At 41.5% G+C, this 21592-nt stretch overlaps 1 protein-coding gene across 9 annotated transcripts in view; it reads right to left on the reverse strand.

Moving 5' to 3' along the window:
- Positions 1-6593: 6593 nt before the first annotated feature.
- SGMS2 (sphingomyelin synthase 2) overlaps positions 6594-21592 on the reverse strand; it is a 95621-nt gene continuing 80622 nt past the window's right edge. For all 9 annotated transcript variants that reach the window (XM_027970825.3, XM_042251157.2, XM_060416811.1 and 6 more), the window contains 3 exons: positions 18521-18674; positions 13118-13284; positions 6594-11355 (listed from right to left, as the gene is read on the reverse strand). In XM_027970825.3, coding sequence (XP_027826626.1) covers positions 11152-11355; positions 13118-13284; positions 18521-18674 — 525 coding nt within the window. In that variant the 3' untranslated portion in view covers positions 6594-11151. The remainder of the gene's footprint in view (positions 11356-13117; positions 13285-18520; positions 18675-21592) is intronic.

A 21592-nucleotide genomic window follows, 5' to 3' on the forward strand; every position in this document is an offset into this window, starting at 1 on the left:
CCCTGTCCATCACCAACTCCCAGAGTTCACCCAAACTCATGTGCATCGAGTCAGTGATGCCATCCAGCCATCTCATCCTCGGTCATTCCCTTCTCCTCCTGCCTCCAATCCCTCCCAGCATCAGAGTCTTTTCCAATGAGTCAACTCTTCGCATGAGGAGGCCAAAGTAATGGAGTTTCAGCTTCAGCATCATTCCTTCCAAAGAAATCCCAGGGTTGATCTCCTTCAGAATGGACTGGTTGGATCTCCTTGCAGTCCAAGGGACTAGCAAGAGTCTTCTCCAACACCACAGTTCAAAAGCATCAATTCTTTGGTGCTCAGCTTTCTTCACAGTCCAACTCTCACATCCATACATGACCACTGGAAAAACCATAGCCTTGACTAGACGGACCTTTGTTGGCAAAGTAATGTCTCTGCTTTTGAATATGCTATCTAGGTTGGTCATAACTTTCCTTCCAAGGAGTAAGCGTCTTTTAATTTCATGGCTGCAATCACCAAAATAAACATAACCTTGCTTTAATTAGCCTGGCCATATGGTTACATACTGGGGACTTTGATTTTTATGTAAGCCAAAGCAAGCTGGAATCCCTGTTCCTTTCTTCTCCCTCGTTTACTTCCATTTATTTTGCAGAACTCAGCATGGAGTCTGCCTAGATCTAAATGGGCTGCGTGGACAAGTTGTTAACCTTTCTGACTTCTTCACTGTAAAATGAGGGAGCTTAATTCAAGGCTCTAAAATGCCTCCGGTCCCTAAGATTTGCCCTCTTAAGTAGATTGTCAGGACCTTGAACTTGGCCCTTGATTAAGAATACGTTTAGTTAATAAAATCTGAAAAAAATAAAAGTACATTCCCAAAGTCAAGTGTAAGCCCTTTGCCTCAGCAAAGCATAAGGCTTTTGCTTCCTGATGGCAGTCAGCATGCTTTGGCTAATAATGAAGCCTCATCTCTAAGTCTCATGTAGAATCATGTTTTAGGAGGGACACAAGTGGGTAAAGAATCCACCTGCAATGTGGGAAACCTAGGTTCTATCCCTGGGTTGGGAAAATGCCCTGGAGAAGGGAATGGCTACCCACTCCAGTATTCTGGCCTGGAGAATTCCACGGACTATACAGCCCATGGGGTCGCAGAGAGTCGGACACGACTGAGCAACTTTGACTTGAAAGGTTACCTACTCTTTCCTTTAGGCAAGAACATACTCACAGCAAATCAGATATTTGAAAGTTGATAGCTTTACTCTGATTTTTAAAATGGCAATACATAGTTTTGTAGAAAATTTGAAAATGCAAGAAACTGCAAAGGAAAAAATAATAATCTTTTTACTTTTTCCACCTAGGGTTAATTTATTATATTTCTGTATGTATCCTTCCAGTCTTTTAATTCATGTATCTATGATATTTTTAATCTTTATACATATGTATATGTGTCATTAACATTTTTCATGTTGTTCTCCCACAAATTATTTTTTAATTGCTCTCTTCTAGCCCAAGGATTTTCCTGTTAAGGACCAAACAGAAAATATTTTTGGTTTTGTTGGCAATTTGGTCTCTGTCACAACTGTGCAGTTGTGCTGTGGGAGCCGGAAAGTAGCCATAGGCAATAAATAGATGGTCATGGCCATATTTCAGTAAAACCTGATTGAGAAAACAGGCAACCAGATGGACTTATTCTGAAGGCCATTATCTGCTGACTTCTGGACTTTAAAAAATCTTGTTCATTGTTTAGGAATATTTCAAAATTGATCTGACCCGTAGCCTATTGTCAACACAAGCTATTTTCGATTTTTTTGCTATTATGAACAATAATGTGGTATGTATACCTATGATTATTTCAGTTAGATAAATACCAAGAACTAGAACTGGTACTAAGACCAAAGCACCAACAGAACAAAGTACATACACACACATACAATCAGGCACTTTGTCCTTCTACTCCCGAGAGAGAATCTCTGTTGAAAGTGTGATGTTTTCCTCTCAGATTACGTATATGCTTACATAGATTCCCCCTGCTGCCCCATAAGTGGCATCACACTATGTTTTTGGTTTACTAATCTGCTCTTCTTATTTAACCCTGATGTTTTAATAGAATCATTTTGACTGTTCTGTAAAGGGGCAGAGACGAAACCAACACTACAGGTACGTCACAATGTTAGTCCAATTCTCTGTTAAGAAATACCTAGCTTATTTCCGATTTCTATTAAAATTATACTGGAATAAATACGGGGGGGGGGCTTGTTTTTATCTAGTGTGGTAAATGTGGGGAAGGTAGGTGGTGTGGGGACTTTAGAAACATAAGCTCCAACACTGGACATTGTTCTCAACTGAAATCCAAAAAGTTTGTACAGCATGACAAACATATGTATCTTGTATTAAGTAGAAAATTATTAAATTCTTGCAATTTAAAAATTCTAAAACTACTTCCAAAAAATTTTTAAAATTCCATGAAGTTTATTTGCTAATTCGACATTATTATATACGTCTAATATATAATAGATGTATATAATCAGGCAGTATCAACTGCTTTACTACACCTTACCTCCAATCTGCAACATGATGTTAGGTAGAAAAATATCATTCAACAAATACTTGCTGTGGTAAGAACTTAATTAGACACTGGGATGAATACTAAGACAATTCTTTCTCTGAAGGAACTTTAATTTGGTATATTAACAGGGCTTGTCTTTTAAGATCTTAAACCAGTGAGTGTATCTCACATTTCGACAGTTTTTTTTGTATGTATCTTTTAGGGAGGAATTCAGATTCAGAGAAGTAAGGCAAAGCTTTCAGGAGATAAGACTTCTCCTGAACTTTTAGGACAAGCAAGATCTGGATATAGAGGAATAATTTCAGAGCTAGAACTCCTGTACCTAAGAGATTTAACTGCATTTGGCTAACACTGAATGTGTGCCTTATAACGACCTCTTTCATTTCTTTCAACAGTTCTGTGAGACAGGGACTGTTCCAACCCACAGATAAAGAAACCGAGGCACAGAGGCCAGGCAACTTGTTTCAGGCCTTCACCTAAGCCAGTCCTGGAAGAAGCGAGGTTCAAACCCAGAGAGCACAGGGCCACCGTGTCCCCTGCCTTCCACAGGTGACAGTCTGTCTGGGGAAGCACCTCACGAGGTTGGACTGGGCGCCACAGCACAGCAGACCAGGATAAGAGGAGCCTGACTAGGACAGAGGGGCTGCTCACTGAAGCAGCGGGAAAGTGCCTTGCATTCATCAACAGGCTCACAGATCGGAAGAGACGGGGCCCAAAGAGCTTCAGAGCTTATAAAAAGTGCACTTTGCTTTTAAAAAATGTTTTTGTGTAAAATCAAATGTCTTTGATTTTATACAAATTTGAAACCCAGGTGTTATGGACTACATGTTTGTGTCCCCCTCCCCATCAAAACAATAAAAAAATCCATCATGTTGAAATAAAACCTCTAGAGGACTACATTCAAAGGTGTGGTCTTTGGAAGGTTATTGGGTTTAGAGAAGGTCAGACTGGGTAATGAAAGGAGGGTCCTTAAAAGAAGAGAAAGAGATCAGAGCTCTCTCTACGTGCCATGACCCACATGAGAGGAAACAGGAAAGACAGGCCTCACCAGAAACTGACTGTGCTGGCACCCTGGACTCCGACTTCCCAACCTCCAGAACCAGGAGACGTGTTTGTTGTTTAAGCTACCCAGTTTACGGTATTTTGTTAAAACAGCTTAAACGCTAGGACATCAGGGAAATGTCTTTCCCCTGGTGTCAAATGTAAACATTCCCTTCAAACCATGGACTAGGAAATTGACCAGATGTAATACAAAGTATGTTCAAAAAGTATCCCTTCCTCCCTGCAATTGCAGCCCTGTGTGCCTGGGGACCCTGGGGTGTGTGCTCTGGGGGCGAGTCTCCTTGCAGACCCAGGGCTCCTGCCGTCTGCCAGAGGCAGGTGTATGATGAAAGGAGAGGGAAGATGCTATCACTGCACATCGGTTACAGGGCATGGGGTTATAAAGAGGAAGAGAACACACAGATGAAAGGACTAGAGGTAACGTGGACACAGGACATCTGCAGAATGTGGGTCACGGCATCTTACAGAGCTCAAGGTCACGCACTCCTTAACTTTGCTCTCAACAACACAAAACTTGGTTGTCAAAAGATTTCTGCAAGAGGCCATTCTTCTCCTTCATTCCTCCCACGTGGGGTGATTCTTCCATCCCATTGGTGCAATGGGAAAATTACGGGCTTTGGACAGCTGTGTGCCCATCAGCAGCTGCGTGCCCATCAGCAGTTGTGTGCCCTGTTTGTCTCTCTGAGTCAGAGTTCCTTCAAGTGTAAAAGGAGCATAATGAGATTCGCCTGGTGTTAAACAAGAAGACACCAACTTGCAGTGCCTGATCCATGCTAGCTTAAAGGAATTTAGGTAGAGAAAGAGATAACTTCTTGGAAACAAGAACTGAGGCAAAGTGTGCCCAGACACTTGGTCGGATGCAAGCACATGTGTTGGACAGATTTTTAGTACACAGAACCAGTTCACACTAGGGCCAGACAATCCTATGGCTTCACTTTGGTCCCTTGGGGAGCCCAGAATCAACCCAGACTACTATGTGTCCCAAGACTCTGTTCCATTTCCTTTGCTGTCCTTTGAAAGTAGGTCAATGTATCTCTTCCTCCTTTTGATTTCCCCTCGAGACTAATCCCCGAGAGTCACATTTAGAGATAAAACCTTATGCACTCCCCAACCACCACGCCCCCAACCTGTGTAAGGCTAAGGTGCATGACAGTAATTATGTACTACTGGAGGAAATGGCAACACACTCCAATATTCTGGCCTGGAGAATCCCATGGACAGAGGAGCCTGGTAGGCTATAGTCCATGGGATTGCAGAGGTGGACACAACTGAAGTGACTTAGCTTTAGCATCCTACAAGGGATACTTGTAATAACTTTGTTTTATTGTAAGCTCAAACCCAGAGATTCATTTGTTTTCAAGGCCATTTTGCACTAGAAGAGTTGACTCTTCTCCCCCTCTGAAATGTAGTAAATCCCAACTACAAGAAAAATCAGCAGCATTGGACAAAGAACTTGTTCCAAGGATCAGTTTCCCTCTCAACAAACGAATTGGCTGACAAGAGAATAAACTTCTCTAAAAACAAGCAACAACAACTACAAAAACGAAACCTCTGAACAGTGATGGTAGCCATAGTAATTATCACAGGGAGGCAGAAAACCAGAGAAAACAAGATTCAGGTTCCAGCTGTAACACTTCTTAGCTCTTTCATCTCGCAAAACGAGGTCACCAACTCTTTCCTTGTCTACCTTGTGGGGTTTTGTAAAGATTCAAGAATGTATGCCAAGCATAAAAACTGTAAAGACAGACACCTCATTCTACATCTGCCACATATAAATTAAATATGCTTTAGGCACACAGTAGTGCATAATCCACTATTCTAACATGCATTGTTACTCATTATTTGGTGAGTAATCTAGTATGCTTCTGACAGTCTTATATATTTTATTAGAAGAAAATGAAATGTAAGGACTTCTCTGGTGGTCCAGTGGTTGAGAATCCTCCTGCCCATGCAGGGGACATGGGTTCGATCCCTGGTCCAGGAAGATCCCACATGCCATGGGGCAACTGGGCCCATGGGCCACAACTGAGCCCTCACCCTAGAGCTCGTGCTCAGCAAGAGGAGAAGCCACACCGCAATCAGAGGCTTGGGTGCCACAACTAGAGAGTAGCCTCTGCTCTCTGCAGCCGCAGAAAGCCACGTGCAGCGACGAAGATCCAGTGCAGCCAAAAACTGAACAAAAAACTTTTTTTTTAAGGAAAGGGAAAAGTTAGGTGTCAAGGTTTGTCAAACATCACACTAGTTCCTTGTATCATGCATTCTCGATAAAAAAGGCAATCTTTGAGGCTCTGGCCAGCAAAACCAGCAAGCCAATATCTCAAACAGAAGGATGGAACAAGGTTTTCATCCACAACTGGGGTGGAGGTGACAGAGAGATTACTGTGATTTAGACTCACTCTATCATTTCCAGATAATTCAAAGAAACCTGAATTATCCAACAATTTCCTCTTTGAACCATATTATCTTACCTTTGTGCCCTCATCCCACTGAGGTCCTCTGAGGGTCATGACTTCATCTTTTATCAGGGGGCCTAAAAACAACTGATAGCAAACCACTGTTTCAGTGACTACTGAAGGGTGGCTAAGGACATCACCTTGGGGCTCACTTTGTGAAAGAAGAGGATGATAATTTCTTTCAGAACTGAGCAACAGAAAGGACTCTGCTTTCCTTGAAGAATTAGTGATTTATCATTTTGTTATTTTTTACTCTGTGAACAATGAGAATCTGAATAATGGAGCAGGGATCTGATTTTATACCTTTCCATGAATGACCTTATACTGTTGTGAATTATTTCTCACCTTAAATCCAAGGGGAGGAAAATAACACACCCCAGTTTAATTAGTATGCTGTTATCTGCTTATTTAAAAAATAGTGCTTGAAGAAAATAACCCTCCTGTGGTTTTAATAGCTACTTAAAACTAAATAATTTTTTACAAACATTTAAAGAAAGCAATAATCTTATTTTAATTGAAGAAAACCATAATACTAATTTTGAAAAGACTGTTGATGTCATGGTGGTTTATTGGGTAAATACAAAGTATAGGCTCTTGCTTTTTTTTTTTTTAAGCAAAGCCAAAGAGATTAGAAACCAAGTAGACACATTCTTTTTTTAGAATAGAAACATAAATTAGTTTTAACTAACAATTAGGCACTTAAAATGTAAATGTAAAATGGCATTTTGAAGTACAAACTATAGTCAACGCGCCCAAATTCCTCCTGAAATGTTTTTACAAACACAAAAGCACAAGCATGGAAAACATATTTCTAAACTAAGAGAATTTCCCCTCTTGAAAAAAGGAACCTGAATTCAAATCTGTATGACAGACCAATGATTAAGGTACCAGTGGGTAAGAGAAAAGAGTTTCTGAAATTTACATATTTAATTAAAACATAAGCATTTAATAAAACTATTACAGCAATATACAGTATATATCATAATGAAAAATATATGTCAGGAAAATAATGAATTCTAGACTTAGAATTTTACTTTACAACAAGGCACTTAACACATTGAAACAGTACAGTAAATTTCCGAACGATGCAATTGGCTACCTCTCAAACCTTGTAATAATCTCTCTCTTGTGAATATAGTATAACATAACCATACATTTTGCAGCATTAATCATTGCATAGGAGGTAAACTAAATAATGAATTCCAACTTGGCAATTAGATTAGCTAATAGCTGCTTCTTTTTCTTTTAAAGGACAGTTTTAAATAAATCCACGATAAACAGCTATTCTTATTCATGATTCATTCAGAACACAACATAGTTAGATTAATGAGTAATAAAATAAATCAGAACTTACAAGGTGTGTATCTGTATAAAAACTTATCTTTGGGTACCTTTTGACATGATTTTCAGGGTTTAGGTATTGAAGTCAAGAGCACTTCTTAATAGAAGAAATATTTTTAGCAAGTAAGTCAGAGGAGTTAAATTATTGCAACACAATGACATTGAAAAAGGACTCTTTATACATACAAATAGAAAAGCCTTCAACATATGGCATATTAATTATAATATGTCCGATTTAAACATGTAAACTCATTTATTAAGAATTCCTTCTCACACTTCCTTACACTACAGGAGTGAGTGTGTTAAGACTGGCTTACATTTGAAATCAGCTTTACAGCACAAAATAAAGTCAACAATATAAAAGAATTTTAATAGAAATATTCAAAATATTCAAGGAACAAGATGTTAACTCTCAAAAAAGTAACTGCATGAATTCTAGCATGTAAAAAAAACAAACACACACACACACGAGAAAGATGGCCAATTTGGTGTTTCAAGATAAACAAAGTATAGGAAGTTATAAAGGGAGACATTAATGATTGTGATAGTGAGAGGTAAAAATGGTCTGCAAATTTTCTTTGATCAGATGGATAAAAGATTAGAATTATAACCCCTGCGATCTAAGCACATTTTCCCTTTGGAAAAGGTTTTAAATGCCTTTAAAATAATTCCTTTTGAAAAAAATAATTACTTTTCATGATGCTTTCAGATTACTGGTAAAAATAATAATTTTAAAATGCCTTTAAAACCTTGGAAATACACTTGTGCCTAGTTCGTGTTCCAAGATCTATAACATATTTCCACAAGAGGGCACTGCTGTACAGCAGAGAACCTTATGCACTGTCATTCATCAACCAGCTCAGTCACAACCACCTCCCCACCTTCCTTCCATAGCAAAACTTGTTTCCCAAGATGCCAGGAAATTAAATACCAAATTCCAAATTACCTTGGGTGGAACTGAGTGGGTAAGAAGACTGTTTTCAGAGCTAATGTAGGAACTTAGGAAAAAAAAAAAAAGAATCTGAAAGGAACTCATTTTCACTTGAAAGATTTTTTTTAAATGTGGCATCATTCATAGAAATTATATATTATAGAAATATTGCACCAAGGACTTAATCCCAGAAAAAGCTTCAAACTGGAGCACTGGCATACAAAAACAAGGATAATAGATAAGATCGTATGTTGTTTCAAAAGGCAAGCTCATAATTATGTTCTTTTTTTCGGTCGAGGTATAATTGACATAAAACATTATATTAATTTTAGGTTTACAATGTAATGATTTATTTGTACATATTGTGAAATTATCACCACAGTAAGACTAATAATTATTTAAGATTTATATCCCCAAGTGGCATATGGGGTTGAACCTCAAGTTTGGTTTCCTAAATGTAAATGGGTTTTGCTATTTCTCTTATTTTCCCATCTAGAAACTCTAATAGTCCCCTCTCCCCTTATTTTCATACCACATGCTTCCACAGCATTTATTACAGAGCAGTGGCATATACATGGGAACAGTGGTGTCCATACATGGGGTCATAGATGTTTTTAAAGTTCTTCAAAAGGTGATGGTATTTAAAAAAAAACGAAAACTGGATTACTTGATTAAAATGCAAAGCTTATACTGTTTTCAAGGTTGTCCAATAATCAACACACCATGATTTTTAAAGCTTAAACACCTTTCCTTACTTAATTTGAAAAAGAATGGGTTATACCAGATCTAGCTGAATGAGGCTCTAAGGTATATTAGGTTGTTTTATTTAAATTCAAGGCTCAAGGAATATATCAGTGTTAGGAGAACAAAACTCAAGCTTCTGTGTCAGATACTTTTCCTCACAATTAGATAAGAAAAATTTAAAATCAGTATTTTCAAGTGGAATACATTGTCTTATCGCCAGCGTCAATATTTAACAAATGAAAATAAGTGAAAATTACGTAGAAGTATAGCTAAATACACCACGTAAGCTGTACATATGGTTCTTATTGACTTAATAATAAATACTGGAAAGACTTCTTGCATTTCAAAATCTGCCAAGGATGTATAGGGTTTCAATTCGTGTTTTAAATAAGTAAGTTAGTCTTTCTACTTCCTGATTCAACCTTTAGTGTTTCTCTTTTACCGAAAGAATCATACTGAAAACATACACAGAATTTTAGCACCAGAGGAGGATGACCCTTCTGAACAGAATTGTTTTGTGCTTCTCTTAGACAAGTTCAAGTTCAATTCTGTGTACCGAGTCAAGGCTGACTCATTGACAATGACAAACTTAGGGATGTTTTTCATTCTGAGTGGGGAGAAATCTTCACCATCAATATAAAGGTAACTGCCTCCTGCTACCCAGACCGACTTTTCCCCTGACTACTGTTGATGATTTTGTAACCTTAAATTTTTTTTCTATGATTACTAGAAGTTTAAAGAAATCAAGCCAAGAATTTTCCAAAAGATTCAACAGCATTAAACAATGCACTAAATCTGGCCGGATTTTTGTTTTTTAATCCATCTTTTTTTTTTTTTTTAACATCACCTGAAAGAACCTCAGAAGCAGCTACCCCCCTTTACTGAGGAGCCGTCACCATCGAACGCACCTATTCGAACCGCAGATTACAGTGCAGCACCATGGTATAATTTCAGGGTCAAAGTAAAATTACTCGACTGTGGTATGTGTCCTTAGGACCAGTACATAAGAAACGAGTCTCTTGCTAAAAGGCAAGGATGAGATAAACTTTTGGACTCTATCTTGGTTTTTCCATAAAGCACAATGGAACTAGGAAGAAATGGTTTTCAATGACATGTGCCCAGTTGGATTTCTGAGTTCCAATTCACAGCTCCATGACAGATCTCAGCCAGGGTGTGTGTGACCTGGGAGAAAAACACAGGCTTGTTCCCCACAGGGCAGGAGTGTCAGTTCACACACCTATGTATGTTCAGCCTGTGCTACACTGTTGACTGCCCTGGGGGGTACAGATGCGAACTTATATGTGGAGAACAGAAGCCCCCCTCATTCGCATACACAGCCCCATGTCTCCTGTATACCTGTCATAGGGATCTCAGAACGAAATATTTACACACATGTGAAATCTGCGGGGTGTCTCAAATACTTCTCTATTGACTTAGTTCACTTTTTAAGTTATAAAATTATCAGTTAAAAAAAAAATCAAGTGAAAGTGACACGGAGTACATTGGCTGGTAGCAGCAGCACGTATTCCCAGACCTGACCCTGACCTCCCCTAAGGCAGGACAGAAACAAGGTTCACCCAAAGTTCACTCACAACCCACGGCTAAGAAGCCTAATGCTAAAAACCACTCTCAGCATTCGGAGATTTTATTTACACAGTAGCTGTCTGTATCCAGATATCTTTATTTATTTAAAATTTTAACAAATTCTTTTGACCTTGGAGGAAAAAAAAAAAATCCTGAAAAAATTCTGAAGTAGAGAGCTTTCCTGGAGAAAGAATAAGAAAGGAGTAGCCTGTTCTTTGGCACCTCTTTAACAAGCTCATTAGTAAAATCCCAGTTGGAGGGCTTGTCACCAATGAATGAAGAGCCGAAGGAGAATTTAACTTTCTCAGGATGAATTAAAAAAAAAAAAAAAACAGTCCAAGGGTAATACTTCGTTCATCTTTCTAATCACTTGCACAAAACTTGGTCCGCTTCTTCCTTTAGTGATCAGTTTTCCTAAAATAAAAATCAAAACTATACCTTTGGTTACAGCGATAACTCTTTTGGTATAAGAGCCAATGCCTCTGCTCTGCTCCTCAGGTAGATTTCTCATTATCTTCACCAATCTTCTGAACCCGTGAGTATTTCTTGCAAGATGATTTGAAGCAGCCAGGAGGCCAGGATAGAGGCCAGGAGAAGCAGCAAGGGATCGAGCCTTGTACGTTTTTCTCAAAAAAATAAAAGATGGGGAACCACCATGCTCGAGACAAGAAATTAGTCTGTGAAGACACCTTCAAGTTCTGTAAAAGGTAAAGAACAGGAAAACGAGACATATTTTTCACGATTTGCACCCTACATTGCTTCTGAATTAAACTGTCATTTGCTATAACTGAACAGGGAAACCAGCAGAATCTGAATCACAAGACAACAGTCGCCGTTGCTCCTTTCTCCAACTCTGATAGGGCTTTCCAGGTGGCGCTAGTGATAAAGAACCCACCTGCCAATGAAGGAGACGTAAGAAACACAGGTTCAATCCCTGGGTTGGGAAGATCCCCTGGAGAAGGGCATGGCAAGCCACTCCAGTATTCTTGCCTGGAGAATCCCCATGGACAGAGGAGCCTGGCAGGCTACAGTGCATGTGGTCGCAAAAAGGTGGACAAAACTGAAGGGACTCAGCACGCATGCATCAACTCCGACAAGACTCTGGCTCCACCCTTGAACCCCTCCCCTCTTTGTGGCTCAGGCAAATCTGCCTGTGATTCCAGGAAGAATGGAGACTCAGGAATGGATGTGAGAGATCTCCAGGAGGAAAAATCTTCAGGATATGTGAGCGGTCAGATCTATGGCTCAAGGAAGGTGGAAGAGTGAAAGGAGAGCTCATAAGGTTGACAGTCTTTAAGGGGAAAGATGGAGATTTCAGTTCAGTGGCGTTAGTAGTTACCTAGATGGGACCGGAAGAAGGAAGATGTAAGTAGGAAACAGAGCCACAAGGACAAATGAAGTAATCCATAGAAAGGGCATTTATTACTGGGCACAACACTGAGAACTGGAGTTAGATCCGCAGGGAATAGCATATTTCATTGCTCACAAATTCTCGCAACACTGTAAGCATCAGACAATATGGAAAATATGGTATTGGACAATAATCAGACTATCCCAAGATAAGTGGGCTTCGCTGGAGGCTCAAACAGTAAAGAATCTGCCTGCAAAGCAGAAGACCCAGGCTCAATCCCTGGGCTGGGAAGATTCCCTGGAGAAGGGAATGGCAACCCACTCCAGTATTCTTGCCTGGAGAATCCCATGGACAGAGGAGCCTGGCAGGCTACAGTCCATAGAATCGCAGAGTCAGACACGACTGAGTGACTAACACTTTCACTTTTTTTCTCACATCCCCAGATAAGTAAGTCATGGCACGCAGACTAACTCTATTGACACTAAGGACATACACTGAGGCTAGGAAGACACGGTGAAGGAATCATTCTGTCTTGAGACTAGAGGCAGAGAGCAGGAGATAGGCAAGCCTTCTCAGAAGAGATGACATCTGAGCCACCTCTTTCAGAATGAATGGGAGAAGAAAAAAAAGAATCATATGGAAACAAGAGGCAGCAGAAATAAGGAAGGAAGGATAAGAAGGGAAGTCAGAGAGCATAGTATCACTAAAAGATGTACAAAGTCCAGTTATTCATTAGTCACTCATTTTTGCTTGACTTTAAAAGAGTTGGTGTCTTCCTCAAAAGAAGTTCTCTGAGTGTCTCACCTAGCTGCACAACAAAGCTTCTACAGAGAAGGCTTCTAAATTTTTATTCAGTTTTAATTCTCCTATACGTTACCTGATGAGTAAAACACTGTGCTCTACAATTACACAGCATTTCACCCTTAAATGTCATTTATATTTGTGACATTCTTTAAGAGGCAGTCATCCCTATAAGTCAATTGACCTCAACCACACATTTAGGTGGCAACAGCAGTTATTCCCATTAAGCTACATGAACCCCCCCGCTGTGTGAAAAGAGGCCCCTTGCCTTTAAAGAAATTATCCAAGGATAATTTCACTGCTCTCACCTTTTCATTGGCCATGGAATGGTACCACCAGAAGAGCCGAGTTGTGATGTAATAGGCCACGATCACGTCGACGGTATAGTGTTCGTGCGCTACCAGAATGCAGATGATCCCGGCAGCGCTCAACAGCCAGCAGATTAAGTGATACCACCAGAAGTGGCGAGGCGAATCTGGACAGCGGAAAAGCGACAAGAGTTAAGAAGCATTCCCCGAGATGAACTGAACAATGACAGTCTACCCTAAAGACCTGAGAAAAGTCTTTCTAAGGCCGAGACGTCACCGGCAGAGAAAATGGATAACCCAAAGTTATGAGTCACTGTGAACCGCCCAGGATTTGCTCGGGTTGAGGGGATGGGGGCAGGGGAGGCTGCTGGTAGCAGGTCTAATAGTCATTTCCCTGCGCAGGTTGGTAACACTGCTCTAGGTTTTGCTCACGCAAATAATAAGGAAGAGAACAGAAATATTTCACGTTAGGTTGAGATTGGCTCATACTGGCTCCCACAGGGACTCCGCTGGAAAGAAAAAGGGCAGAGGTCAAAAGAAAAAGGTACCGTCTATGGAAACGAGGGATGAGAAAGCAAGAGTGATTTTAGTTCTTATACATAAACTTATTTTCATTCCTGCAGGGAGAGAAAAATGGCATTTGTGCCTAGCAATATTTTGATTCTCAGCAATTTTATGCTGTTATTGCCAATAGCAACTACAGGACAGTCCCTATGTAAAGCTTGGGCTTCCCAGGTGGCTCAGTGGTAAAGAATCCACCTGCAATGAAGAAGATGTGGGTTCCATCCCAGGGTTGGGAAAATACCCTGGAGAAGAAAATGGCAACCCACTCCAGCATTCTTGCCTGGGAAATCTCATGGACAGAGGCGCCTGGTGGGTTACAGTCCATGGGGTTGCAAGTGTCAGACACGACTTAGGAACTAAACAACAACAGCAGAGTAAAAGCTTAGGGTTCTTGCCAATGCACTTATGGGTTTGAGCCTTACCTAGTGAGGCCACTATGTTCATGACACTGATCAGCTTTAAGAGAGAACTAAAGCCCTTCACCGGAGAAGGCAATGGCACCCCACTCCAGTGCTCTTGCCTGGAAAATCCCATGGATGGAGGAGCCTATAGGCTGCAGTCCATGGGGTTGTGAAGAGTCGGACATGACTGAGCGACTTCACTGTCACGCACTGGAGAAGGAAATGGCAACCCACTCCAGCGTTCTTGCCTGGAGAATCCCAGGGACGGTGGAGCCTGGTGGGCTGCCGTCTATGGGGTCGCACAGAGTCGGACACAACTGAAGCGACTTAGCAGCAGCAGCAGTAAGGCCCTTCACAGGGTAAACATGATCCTGCACCAACCTTCCTACACAGGCAGTAATGACACAGGTATAAATGGAAACAGCACTCATTTCTAATAAGTCTTCTTCTCTTGAATAACTGTTTTTTTCCCCTCTTTTAAAGCTTTATTAGCTCACAAAGATAATAATGTAATACTGAAATTTATTTCATATTTAACTGTGATTATTTGTATAGTGATATTTACTTTTCAGAACGTTACATGACACATCAAATCAGGCATGGTTCAAGTAAAAAATAATATAGCTAGTGCTCTTTAGGTCCAACGTGGAACAGTAAGATGATAAACCTGTATTTGTATTTGAAAGTCTGATTTCCTACTTCTGAATGTACAACTCATTAATTCTTACTTGCTTCATCCTGCCACTAGGTTCCAGCCAATAGCTCATGGAATCCAAGAATTTTATAGCTGGGAGAAGCCTTACTTCTGTAATGTGGGAGGCCAGATCCAGTCCCCATAACTGTTCTGTTAGGCTCTGAATGTTAAAAACTGAAGTAACATTCAGCAATCTGGAGCTTTCACTAAATATGATTCTCCAGCACCACAGCCCTTACCCTTGCCTGAAATTCCACACCAGTCTTGCTTCCTTCCCATCCTCACGGGTCACCTGCTATTTACCTTAAAAGTTCAAAATGCTTCAGCAAAACTTGTGTATTGGTTTATCCACAAGAGGGGCTTCCCTGGTGGCTTAGACGGTAAAGAATCTGCCTGCCGATGCAGGAGAGCCTGGTTCTGTCCCTGGGTCAGGAAGATCGCATGGAGGAGGAAATGGCAACCCACTCCAGTATTCTTGCCCGCAAAATCCCATGGACAGAGGAGCCTGGTGGGCTACAGTCCATGGGGTTGCAAAGAGTTGGACATGACTGAGCGATTAACAGTTATGCACAAGAAGCAAAGCTGAAGCAGGTGGGGAGTAAAGAGGTGGCCCGAATGATCAATTTACTACTCACAGATTTGAAAATCAGGCTTTAGGAATATCTAGACACCCTAGCACTGCTCTCCCATAAAAATATATTCCCTACTAGCTACTACATTGGGACCACTGCTCATTAATTGAGAACACTGGTGGACCCAAATAGAAGATTTAATATAAACTATTTTGAAACAGAAATGGCAAAATGGCAATCCTCTCTGCTCTCTCATTCTATCGCCAGGGATAACCTTGAGCTGAGAGATAATGACAAAATTCTTAATAAACTCCACTGTCTGTGTGGGATCCGATCCCTGCCTGTCAATGACTACCAGAGATAATGGACTCAGTGTAGTAGCAAGGTGAAAAAGAAAGAGGAAGAAAAAGTTTTCTCAATTAGTAAGACATTTGGTACTAAGAGCTAGGTGGGTTTCTCCAGGCCAACTTTATAGGGAAGGAACCTAGGTCCCGATGATAATCCACCGATGACAACAGAATGTCAAACAAGGAGTGTCCAAAACGATCAAAAGTCAGGAAAGCAAAAATATACAAATAATGCGTCTAACTCTAGCAGCGGAATCTCCAAAGAAACCACTGGAACCACTGCTTACTCATAACAACAACACATGGTATAATTTAGAAGCTGTTTCCCCTAATTGCATAGGAAGCGGACCTAAACACGGGATCCTTGGCTTACGTACGGAACAGATCCTAAAGCTGGGTTCGTATACAGTATTACAGATTTGCCCTTTTGTTTCTCAACAAAGCTTAGAGAAAGCAGAATGTAATTCTTTCCTTGCTATATGTAAACCTACACAAGTTTAAAGAGCTCAAGCCCAAACCATACCTGGGGAAGGAAACATGTCTACGCACTGCACTTGCCTTTGTTAAAGTAGAGAAATAATTATGCAGTTGCCCTATTGCGTGGAGGCAAAGGAACAACAATAAGCCAACATCCAGGCTATTTCTGAGCAATTCTACCAGACCAGACACTTGGGTTTCCAAAAATTCTAAGCAGAGCCAAGAAACTGAGAGTGGCACTGCTGAAGTCAGCCTCCAATTACTAACTGTGGACTGTGGCTAATCCACTCACTTTCCTTATGCTTAAGCTTCCTCTGAAAAAATAGGGGAAACCAGTGCTTCCCTCCTGGGGTGGCTGCAGGGATTAAATAAGCTAATCTGCACTAAGGGCTCAGAATAGTGCCCAGCACAGAGGAAGCATTCTGTCTACTCATTGTTATTGGTAACGTCCCCTCGTCTTCAGTTACCAAACTGGCCCTCCGTTTCCTGGGGTATTTTCTCTTCATTACCTGGTTTTCCACCCACAGTGGCTTCACTCTCAACTTGTAACATCTCCCTGCCATCATCCTCGTCTTCTATAAGCTTTTATGATGTAACAGATTAGAGGGAAGATTCTACCACCCAAATGAACCTCTCAACTGGAGAGTGACCTTACACAGAGATGGGACCTTTCCAGAGCAGAAGCTGGAGTGAGAACCACACACAACATAAATCGCTCTGCCCGCCACCCAGAACCAACAACTAGGTATTAGAAATTTCAGAAGACTGAAGTTGAAGGAGATACTGGTGCCCACACAGAGCTAGGTTCCTATCTTCCACCACTTCCCCAACAGTGTAAGAACATAAATACGAGGGGAAAGGTGCCCAAGGCCTCTGCCTTCAAGGCAGACAGTGCGGCAAAGGCCGAACACTTAATAGACTGTTCACCCTGCTCAAGGCTTGTATGTAGCATTTAGAAAGAAAACAATTCAGAAGATATACAATTGCCATCAAAAAACAAAAAGACTTCATCTACTACAGAGACTCGTATCTCTTTGTCATAATGCCCTCAAAGCAGAATTAAAACCTATATATCAGGCAATCTAAGGGCAAGAATTCACCTCTGCTCCACTGGAAGAGAAACCAAGATGGGTCTACGCCTGTTTGGATTGATGACGGTTAAAAGAGGAAGGAAGAGAACTGAGCCAAGGGGACAGAAGGGAGGTCTCCTTCCCCTGCTTTCTGCCCAAAGACCCTTATGATATGCTTTGCAAGTGAACAGAATTGAGATAAGACTCCAAAAGAACACTGGCATGGAGATGGGGTATCTTGCAATTGAAGATGAAGGGTAATACTGACCAGCTGGTAAAAATGGAGGACGAAGCATCACTACTTCAAAAGAGTTTTGAGATAATGGGCCCCACTACACAAAGCCTCAGAAATCTACAAGGGGATGTGCTGGCAGCTAAAATCAAATACAGTCCCCATCCCTCTTTCCAATGAACAAGATATTCTAGGCCCCCTCCCCACGAAGTTATTGGAATACACAAGAACTTTGTATAATGAGAATTAAGTATATAAATATGGAAAGATATCTCACATTCTCATCTCCATGTTGCTTTTTAAGAGGAAAATGGTCAGAATTGGCAAAATGTTTCGTGAAGATGCCTATTAAAGCATAGTACTGGAAGTGACGCAATTAGAATAAAGTCAGACAAGGAAAAGTTACAAAAGAGGAAAACGTTAAGCAAAGCATTGGGGATGATGTAATGAATCCGTAAAATGGAAATTTCACTCAAAAGTCCTTTCCACTGGGCTCTGGAGCAGGTTGATTCTTTTTGCAATAAACTTAACGATTCCTCTTAATTCCAACATTAAAATAGCCTTTCATACCTTGGTAGCACTAGTGGTAAAGAATCCACCTGCCAAAACAGGAGAATGTAAGAGACTCTGGTTTGATCCCTAGGTTAGGAAGAGCCCCTGGAGTAGGAAATGGCAAAGCCCCTCCAGTATTCTTGCCTGGAAAATCCCAGAGACAGAGGAGTCTGGTGAGCTACAGTCCATAGGGTTGCAAAGTCAGACACAACTCAAGTGACTTAGCATGCACACACCTTAAGAAGTACTATCCGAGGAGGGAGACATTTTGGAGGCATGCTGAATGTTAGCAAGAAGCCAGGGCTAGGATTTAACCCTTCAGTGTTCATGACTGGTTGCAATGATTTTTAATATACACACACACACACACACACACACACACACCCCTCCTTCCATGGCTCTTAATTTCAACAGAATAAGGGCTCATCAGTTTCAGGGCCTAGGGATTCCAGTCACTGCAACAATCAACAAAGCAGGAATGAGTTATCACTTACATTCTTTGATGAACAAGTAAGTAAGTGTCAGCACAACTGTGTGGCCGCTGAAGAGGAAGTCCCCACACAAGATGTGCGATCCCGTGATGGACAATCCACCGCCAGAGATCAGCCGTAGAATCCGCTGTACTTTGGCCTGAGAGTCTCCGTTGAGCTGAATGACACAAGAAGATCAGGAAGAAAATTCACAAGCTGATAAATCAAGTGTTAGCCTAATTTATGTGACATTTACAAAGGTCATCAGTTGTGATTTTTTTCCCTTTTAAGTCAAAAAGAATCCAAGGGGGAAGCTCCTCAAACTGGGTTTTATTCATTGCATTGGCCAGTTTTAGTGACATGTTCTAAATTATTCAGTATGTTACTAATAATATGTCTTGGTGGTGGTGTGTCCTTGGGCAAAGCTTTTAAAAATATTAATAACCAATGACTTCACCACAGTTATGCACTGAAAAGATCAAAGCTCCTCTCTTTCCTCTTTGTAGGGGAAGTCGGGGTTTCGGATAGTTAATATTTGATTCGGCTGCCCTCCACATTACTAATACTCTACAGGGTATTCTTACCTTGTGTTAAGTGGGCAGCCTAGAGGGTGCATATAGTTGTATTAATGTCTGATCCAAATATCTGCAGTTTAAAAGAGCTGCAATTTGTTAAATAATTTAAATAGGTTTGAAAATGATGGATTAGGGATGTACTGGTTGCTTTAAAAGGAGTGGCTTGATCAGGAAAAACATCCTCAGAGCAAAAATCTGTGTGCTGTGGCAGGGGGTGAGCGAAGGGCTCCCCTGGGCGAGGTGGAGAAGCCCCGAGAAGCGTCCATGATGACGCAGGGACAATGAAGGGCTACAGCAGGAGTGTGATACAACAGTCAGAGGTTTATAACCCATTCAAGCTGAGGCACACAGATCTCTCTTACGTGTAGAATCAACTACAAAATGCAACAGACTAGTGACTATAACAAAAAAAGAAGCAGACCAACAGCCATACAGAACAAACTAGTGGTTACCAATGAGCAGACAGAGCTGCGGAGAGAGGCGACACAGGGGTGGGAAGGCGGGAGTACAAACTGCTGGGTGTAAGAAATGGAGATGCACGTGTGGACACAGCCATCGTCAATCCAGAGGCTTAGACCCATCACGGTTTATCTTCCAGTGGAGCACAAGTGATGGGCTCTTGCCCCCAGATTGCCCAGGGTTACAGGTTTTATGGACGGGCTTGTGGACACAGCGGGGCATGGAGAGGACAGGCTGAATTGAGAAAGTAGTGGGAAGCTGCTACGTAACACAGGGAAAGCAGCCTGGTGCTCTGTGATGATCTAGAGGGGTGGGACGAGAGAGGGGAGGGAGGTTCAAGACAGAGGGGTATCATGTATAATTCTGACGGGTTCCCATTGTTGTATGGCAGAAATCAATGTAACATTGTAAAGCAATTATCCTCCAATTAGAAAAAAAGTCTCAAGGATATATTGTACAACACAGGGAATACAACCAATATTTCATAATAACTGTAAGTGGAAAGTAACCTTTAAAAATTGTACTAAAAAACAACAACAAAACCCAAACCTTAGGTATACGGGAAGGAATAGTGGACTGAGCGGGAATACATGAGAAATTGGAATACTGAAATGCTGGGCCACCGGGTGGAAGACTTCGGATCAGCCTAATATCAAGTGAGTAGGTTTAGAAAATCAAAGAATGATACTCAGAAATAAAACGAAGTAAGAGGAGACATAAGAAGAGAAATACAGAAAGACTGTCAATGACTATTCGCTTGGGGCCTGGGCGCACAGCTATGTGACACGCTGCCTTTCACACTCAGTGACGATCCTTCTAGGCACTGGCCCCTGAGACGTGGCCAGGCCGATCACGGTGGTGGTTCAAGTCTTTGGCAGTGTAGACAGGTAGTGTCTGGTCCAAGCAGATGTGCAGTTGTGAAAGAGGGTGAGATGTGTACAGATGGGTAAGAAGACAGTCCAGTCTCCAAAGCAGGTGGAAACCCATCCTGTTCAGTACCATAGGAACTGGGGCAGGGATCTTTGTCTAAAAATTTTCCAGTGAAAAGTATCTTATGGATCTGGAAACATGTCTGGTATTCAGATGACCCCTGTAAAAAGGCAAACACACTATGCTGGGGTGATAGTTAAATGTAGGGCTCTGTAGCACAAGATGATGGGAAACAGGATTAGAGGTCAAGGGAAGAAACCGGAGGTTTCAAGGAAACTTAACCTCCTTCCAAAGTTGGCTCAGGACAAGCCCAGGAGGCTAACCAGAGAGAATATACAGGTTTCGTTGAGTTGACAGTCTTTAAAACAAACATGTTAAGCAATAGGTGACCCTGCCTTGAAAAGATAGATCTAGAAGGCGGGAAAGGATCCGCAGGGGATTCCCAGGGCGTGCTAGTGGTAAAGAACCTGCCTGCCAGTGCAGGAGACATGAGAGACACAGGTTCAATCCCTGGGTGGGGAAGATCCACTGGTGAAGGGCATGACAACCCACTCCAGTATTCTTGCCTGGAGCATCCCATGGACAGAGGAGCCTGGTAGGCTCCAGTCCATGGGGTCACAAAGAGTCGGACATGACTGAATTACTAACGCTTTCACTACTTTCTCGCTTTTCAAAGGATGCATACCCGGGGAAGAGAAGGACTGTTGACAGAATTGCAGGACTCCCCGCAGACCACATGAAATGCTTGAAAGCCCTTGATGTGCAGGATAGAATCTAGCATGCGCTTTATCAGATCTGAGGTGGACCTTCAGGAATTTCTGGTTGTGTGGTTGGTACAAACTGTCAACACTGAGATCAAATAAAAAGGTATGTACACTCCAGCCGACCATTGTGTTCTCAGTTTTTAGAACACATTATTCTTCACTTCAAAACCATAATAACTTTTTTTAATCCACTCACCCACCCCAACTCAATGCTTGGATTTTCTAAGTGCAAAAACACTTAATCCAAAGGTATAACCAAACCAGGAGTGAAAATACTACCGCCACCCATTCTCTCCGCCCTCCTCCCTTCCAGCGGTATTCAGGTATGGAAATTTGCAATAACATTTCACAGGACAGAGGAAGGGCTC

The sequence above is a fragment of the Ovis aries genome, chromosome 6 (assembly GCF_016772045.2).
Source record: "Ovis aries strain OAR_USU_Benz2616 breed Rambouillet chromosome 6, ARS-UI_Ramb_v3.0, whole genome shotgun sequence".
NCBI classification, from domain to species: domain Eukaryota; kingdom Metazoa; phylum Chordata; class Mammalia; order Artiodactyla; family Bovidae; genus Ovis; species Ovis aries.